The sequence below is a fragment of the Lutjanus erythropterus genome, chromosome 13, assembly GCF_056507025.1.
Source record: "Lutjanus erythropterus isolate fLutEry1 chromosome 13, fLutEry1.hap2, whole genome shotgun sequence".
NCBI classification, from domain to species: Eukaryota; Metazoa; Chordata; class Actinopteri; order Lutjaniformes; family Lutjanidae; genus Lutjanus; species Lutjanus erythropterus.
Genome location: NC_139329.1, coordinates 23322431 through 23330024, shown reverse-complemented (window position 1 = coordinate 23330024; position 7594 = coordinate 23322431). Strand labels below are relative to the sequence as shown.

Below are 7594 nucleotides of genomic sequence, written 5' to 3'. Positions count from 1 at the left end.
GTGAATTAGCTTTTTTTTTTTTTATGAAGACAAATCTGTGCTGCTGTTACTACTGTGAGTAAGGACAGGTTGTGTCCTCCAATGGCCAGTTTTTTGAGCAGCAGCACCTGGTGCATGTTGACTGTTGACAGTGAGTCCTTGTTCCTGGAGATGAGAAGTGAAAAGCCCTGAGAGAGTGAAGAGATCCCTTTTTAATGTGCCTCTGTTTACCAACATGTTGACGCTAATGAAAGCCTGCCCCTGCCTACTGAACTATGTTTGCTCCATTACACAAAGCACATCAGCCATCGCCCAGTTCTTGTGCCTCTGGTTTCCTCAGCTGTGTAGAGAAGGAAAGATACACATTCTTTTTTTTTTTTTTCTATTTTGCACAAAGCACTTAATGAAACGTGACTACCAAAACATAAATATGTCATTTTAATTGTTGTCACACCACTCTACGTATTCATGATCAGTGTTTTGGAGTGTGATAATTTTTGTTCATTTAAATGGGACAAGAGTTGTATTGTAGGTAAGAAGGAGTTCTCTGTTCTGAAGTTGATATTTATATCGAGCTTAAACAATGTAGCTTTTTGTTGTTAATTATATGAAGGACATTTGATGTTTGTTAGGCTGCCTAGATCGAAATATATGAGAAGTATCTGTTGTGGAAGCATTTGAAGTTTAGGTCAGATAGCTGGCTGGCTGTGCTACAAACTCAGGTGACTAAATCTGTGTTTGTTTGAGATGCATGTAGATGTGACCACTTAGCCGAGAGCAACGTTTGACTCTTCCAGTTTCCCTTTACATGCCCTGCGCTCAGCTAAACTAATCTCTGTTGATGCCTTAATACATGTAATATTTTGATTTTTTTAAACGTATTTCCTTTGTACATCTCTTTAAATCTACTTTTTTTTTCTTATGTCTTCCTTTATGCTTTAGTAATAATATTTTATTTTATACCGTCACCATGCTTGGAAAAAACGGTGAACCTGTTTACTGTATGCTTTACAATTTCATGTTCTTGTTCATTTGTTTCTGGCATTTTTTGTAACTGTCCTGTATCCAAATGTGTATCGTTAACAAAGACAAATCTCCAAAATAAAGTACCAGTTCAACTTGAGAAATTGTTTTGGATATTATTGCTTTTTTTTGCAAAGCCTTTGATACAGATATACATATACTTTGATACAGATAAGTGTATTTGAGTGCACGTGCTTGAGAGTTGTACATGAGCATAATGAACACTCCAGTAATGCCATATAATACCATGTAAGCCTACACTTCCTGCTCCATATGTCAGGAAGTGTTCATTAATTGAAAATGGCCATGCAGAGTAAAAAGAAGAACTGATGCCATGTTATCTTACAGTTGTACTATCACTGAAATGAAGAGGAAATGTGTCTATGAAAATAGCTTCAAAGAATAACAAACAACTCGCCACAGCAAGACTGCGCTGAGATACAGAGGCCAGAATAAGTGAGGATGTTTCCATGTGTGGAAATGTGGAAATTTACAATGACAGTATAATTCGAAATGCAGTCACAGGATAAAGTCGACGTAATTATGAAGTGTAATATGTATTTTAAAGTCAGGATGTCCTAAATGTTGTAAATATGAGAAAATTGTTAAATGCAACAACAACAATGCAACGATGCAACCACAAGCGTGGCCAGACATCCTGAAAAGATCAGGACAGTCCTGAAATACAAGCAGTTGTCCCAAACTGTGAATCCTGTCCTGTTTGTCTTGAAAACTAACCATACAGTGATAGATAATATGAACAACAAATTAATCCTTAAAAATATTCGGATCAAATCACTTTCATGCAGGTTATAATTTCCTGCTGTTTTTAAAAATGTCCTGTTTGTTTTTATAAAACATATCAGAGTATTATTGATGTGTTTTCACTTGTCTTTTGCACTGATTAGGCTCTCATGAATAAAAGATTATTGATGTCATTCAACCTATAAACCTTAAACCTGATGACAGAGATTGCAGCAAGTAGTGCCAAAGAAATGTGTGATAAAAATATGTTTTTTAAAATAAATGTGTTTGTGACCTCCTAAAGATTAATGGCAATCTTATATGATAAAAAGAAGTCAAAAATAAGCCTAACACACCTGTCACCTGTGTCACCTGTGCATAATGATTCATGCATCTTGTAACCAGCCAAATTTCACCTCATCTGGTCACCATTGATTTAACCCACACTATCTATCCATGTCATTTAAAGTCCTCTCCTCTCTGAACGTTTGCATGTTTATATCTTATTGTTTTGTTTCTGTTCTGCAGAACAGGAACCAGCTGTAAACCAGTTTTAACTGAGTTGAGCCCTGTTTAACTGTAACAGATTTTACAATCCGTAATGTCACTTTTAATCTTCCTGTATAATAGTAAGAAATGAGAAAGTCAGTCCTGAATACTGTAGGCCATCAGCCTCCTCTGCTGAGAACATGAAAGTTGCTTTTCACGTAACAGATGGCCTGAGAGAACTGATAACTATTCAGTGTTTGCTCTCGCTGGTGGGTGTGTTTTACACCAAAATATGTTGGCATGGTTGTTTCACTTGGCACACAGAGAAGCCACTGCAACAAAGACATGGGCAACACTCAGGTTGAGGTAGGTTGGAAAGGTTCGCTGTGATTTTAAACATTTAATCTATTAGGTTAAGATAGATAGAGATGAAAAGACAAATAGAGATTTCTATCAGAGGGTTGTAATTATGGGAAAGAACGGTTGATAAACTTTGTATGTTTCTCTATAAGAGCAGCTACCCGTTCATATCTTTAATGGTTTTTTGTTCACAATTAAAATAAACTTAGATAAAGACAGTGAATACAATCTGTCATTATAAACTCCAACCTGGTGAAAAATAAATATGTTAAATTAAATTTTAGCGAACTTGAGCGTACTTGCAGACTAATCATCAGTATACTTCAAGCGTGTTAATGATTTTTTGGAGCAACTAATTTGGACAAATTATATATTAATTAAAATTAAACTGTAGAAAATTGTAAGTATATTTAGTGTACTTTCATGTGCTAAAGTGGAACAAATTCAAGTATACTTAGTACACTTAAAAGAGCGTATATGTAATCAAGCGTATGCTTGATTCTTGATTATTCATTCTTTGTGCTTCTTTTTCAAAGTACACTGCTCTATTAACCTTTATTAAAGTGCACTTTTTATAAGCATACTTAAATGCACTTCTAATTATATAAAATTAATGTGTCCTTCTCAAAGCATATGGTGTATTACAAAGGACATGAAAAAAAACTTTTCAAAAGCAAACTAGTTGTAGTTTAGTTGCAGTTTAGTATACTTCCTAAAAGTACACAATTTACAATACACTTAGAATACAGAACACTTTTTCTAGGTATTGCAGATTAGTATATAAAAAAAACAAGTGAAAAACAAGTATATTTGATAGTATATGAAGTATATGCATAGATAGATAGATAGATAGATAGATAGATAGATAGATAGATAGATATGTATTTAACTGAGTGTGTGTCCCTGACCGTGCAGCCTCCAGAGGAAGCCTTCTGCAACCTGGACACACACCGGGGTCTCCCGGTGGTCCAGCTCTACGTGATGCCGTCCTTCTTCCTGGCGGTGCTGATCCTCGGGCTGCCCCTCAACCTGCTCTCCCTCTGGGTGTTCTTCCACCGGCTGCGGCGCTGGACCCGCAGCACGGTGTTCCTCTTCAACCTGACCCTGGCGGACACTTCGTGGCTGCTGGCCCTGCCCTTCCTCATCCACTACCACCTGGACCGTCTGTACTGGAAGCTGGGACCGACCCTCTGCGGGGGGGTGAGGATGTTCTACCACAACTACTTCTACCTCAGCATCTTCTTCGTCACCTGCATCAGTGTGGACAGGTACCTGGCCATCGTGCACCCGCTGCGCTCCCTGGTGCTGCTGGGCCGGAGGCAGACGTGCGTGCTGTGCGTGTCGGTGTGGGTGGGGACTCTGCTCCTCAGCATACCTGTTGCGACCATGAGTGTGATCCAGACCTGTCCCGGAAGCAACCGCACCGTGTGCACCCTGTACATCCTAATGAGTGAGACCGGGGAGAGCCTCCCCTACTCGGTGGTCTGCTCCATCTTAGGCTTCCTCTTCCCACTGCTCTCCATCTGTTACTGCGGCCTGTACAGCGTCAGAGAGCTGCGCCAGAGGCCCTGCCGCCCGGACCCACATCACAAGCAGCGGCGGCTGCGCAGGGTGCTGAGCGCAGTGCTGGTCCTCTTCGCCCTCTTCTACCTGCCCTACCACCTGAGCCGAAACGCAGCCATCGTGATGCGGGCCGTGTACCCCGACAACCCTGCCTCCTGGCAGCGTGCAGACCTGGCCTTCGCCCTTGAGATGTGCTTCTGCAGCCTCATCACCTGCGTGAACCCGCTGTTCACCTGCTTCATAGGCGGACAGTTCAGGAAGGAGTTTCACGACACCTTCACTCTCGTGTTCTCTCAGTGTCCAGGCACACAGGTGGCCTCCATGATATCTAAGAGGACCAGCATGACGGTGAGGACAAGACAGGGGACAGCCACTGTCACACCTGCCTGTGCCTGCACCTAGATCCCAATGAGCTGTACAAATGTAAAACAGTAGGGGAGACCGGGGATGATAACACTTCTTCCTTGAGCATCAGTTACTCAGTGGCTGTTTATGCTAGATCTCTCAAACTTTGATCCATGGCACACATATTTGTCGACTAAAGATAAAACTCGCTTGGACATCTACTGAGTTAATGTCAAATACAAACAGCTGATGTGGTTCAATCTACCCCACTACTGGGGTGAGTTGTAACACTAGCTGGGGAAAGATGTAACAGTGAGAGGTAATTTGCTGAACTATGAACCACAGTATCTGACTTATTAAAGAGCTTTATTGAAGAATAAAAATAGACATTTTTTAATAAAATGGACAATTTAAAGTGACAAAAATACTTTAATTGTGTATGTGGACTGTATACCTGAATGTTTGCATAAGGGTTCAGTTACTGTCACAGTTGAGTCAAATGTAGATTTGACTTTGAGGACTGACAGTGTACACACTTGAGTTTTCATGCACACAATGCAGAAATTGTCAACATTTTAAATTCCCACAAAGTAAAAACCGATGTTTGTTTTTATCACATATGTATGCACCATACGTCTACCTTCATAAATGCTGATATATGACCCAACAATGACAAAAAAAAGCTGTTTTGTAGATATTGTCTGTATTTTAATGGTAATTCAGAGCTTTTTTGTTTTCCTGCAAAACGGTTTGAAACGATTGATGACTCATCCTGCACTCTGGGGCATTTCCAAATTTGCTTTCAGTGAAATGCTTTGTCGCTCATGATGCAGTGGAACATGTGAGGATAATACATGGTATGTTCACCGGAGCAGCCTGTGTTTCAGGGCAGTGGGTCTCACTGTATGAAAGCACAACTTTGTAAATATTTGGATTTGGGTGAAACTGCATTATATTTCATGGAGAACATATTTTCTCTTTTTCCCTCTGATGTCCTTAGCTTCAACTGTCATTTATTTAATAAGAGAGTTATGATGGACAGATGACTTTAGCTAAATTGTTGCTTAAGTAGTAGTCTGAGTCACTGAATGCAAACTGCGGGTGTAAATCCTGCCACTGGTCGCTTGCTTCAAGCACCATTGCAGCATCTGCTATCTTCGTTTTCAGAATCCCCAGAAAACAAGAACAACCTCTGAGCTGCAACCTACATGCTGAGAATAGCAAGGTAGTGTTTGAGACGCTAATAGTATGAGTGTTACCATTAGCTAACAGCTGTTAACTTTTCTTTTGCAGTGATATAGTCATTTTAATGCCAGAGCTCACCTCCCGACGTGCAAATGTGACACCAAAACAAATTCCCCCGTGACACTCTTTCACTGCGGTACCATTGCTTTACCAGGCTCAGTGCCGCCAGAACATTTTTTATTGGAAATGCAATGCAATGCAAACAAGACAGGATGTTTTTTTTTCCCTTACAGCAGAATGTGTATGCATGGAGCCAGACTTTTCTCCAGTGCTGAGTGCAGTGAAGAGAGGTCTGGCTATGCGAGACTACTTAAGTAGCTAACTGCAACTGTTAGCTGCCATTAGCAGAAAAGAGAACCGAGCTCTGTCAATGCTGACAGTCACTGGGACAAACAGCCTCTGAGATGGACAGGGAATACAGAACCACAGCTTTTTACAGAGTTTTCTAGTGGAAAAATAGAATTGCTCATTACTACAGTAACTTAGTTAACCGCTAACTGCTGTCAGCATGGTTAGCTGTGACTCTGCCTGGGGGTGCTGGGAGCCAAACCTGGAGAGAAAACCAGCTCAGCACTGGTCTGGATGTGTGACTGGGAGCTTTCAGTCCAGGAAGAATCAGCTAAGAGGACCACTCTCCCTCCTAGCTTTACATCCTTGAACCACTTTAGCTGCACAGTAAACAGGGGGTATAACGCACAGTGCTATTAGCTACTGTAAACGCCAATCAATGTCTCTCCCCTCCGAGTAACCAATCAGCAGTACACCAGCTGTTTCATGGGAACTTTATTGAACTGTTACGATAATCCTCCTCCTGAAGACCCATGACATGCTTAACAGTTTTAGCATGTGGGCTTGAAGGTAGCACGACTGCAAAGCATCATATTAAACCAGAGAAACTGCTACTTAAGGTTATGCAAATCAAACAACTGTGTCTACAATAAAAAGAGAACAAGGCAAAAATAATCTTGATGAAAAAATTACATTCTTACTGGAAAATCATTTTTTGTTTTAAAATCCATAATGTTGCTCACAGAGACATGACACTTCTCCTGCGAGCTCCTGATTGGTCAAACTGGTAGTGTTACAATTAACCCAGTGTTACAACACTCCCCGGTCTCCCCTAATGTTCTTTTGCCTGTCTGTATTATTTATTCTTGTAACTTTTTTGTATTTTCCTCTTTACGCAGAGATATGTTTAAGTTAAGCCAGCATGACAAATTAACTTCCACTGATACTTATCCTTCGGAAAGGTCTAACCATCAAAGACATTTACAATCTTCAACACATTAACATTTAAAGTCCGTCTACAGCAGTCATAAATATGTGCTCTGAGTTTGTCACACTACATGAACCACCCAAGCAAATTTAAATGATTAAAAAATTTACAAGTATATAACATCAAGTCTCAAAATCATGAAAAATAAGCGTTATTCTCTGCTCTGAAAAACTGGAGGTTTGTCTGCTGAAGGCACAAAATATTGATGCCTCCTGAAGTGTCAAATACTAATAGAACCTGAATTTGCATAGATTCGTACTAAAAGATTAACAAAATGTGTGTTTATGATGGTTATTTTGCTTGAGTTTACTAGGGCATATGGCTCCACAGCATCATTGAGCTACGCAAAAAAGTCCTGAACACAGGACTGGTAGAAAAAAACTCCACATTTCAGTATTATATAGTTCAAAGTCTTTTAGTTAGTCTTCTAACATGTATACTGTGTAAATAAGTAAATCTCTGAAATGTCTTTACATGGACTTTAAAAACAGACTGTTTTATGTTGTTTAGTTTCCAGGTGAAAAAAAAAATATTTTTTTTCTATTGGCTTTTAACTCTTGGATTGGACTT

At 40.0% G+C, this 7594-nt stretch overlaps 1 protein-coding gene across 1 annotated transcript; it reads left to right on the top strand.

Moving 5' to 3' along the window:
• Positions 1-2535: 2535 nt before the first annotated feature.
• LOC146316577 (P2Y purinoceptor 3-like) lies at positions 2536-4560 on the top strand. Its single transcript, XM_084734086.1, has 2 exons — positions 2536-2601; positions 3511-4560. Exons 1-2 carry the CDS (start codon positions 2536-2538, stop codon positions 4558-4560), a joined length of 1116 nt encoding a protein of 371 aa, XP_084590212.1.
• Positions 4561-7594: the final 3034 nt, after the last annotated feature.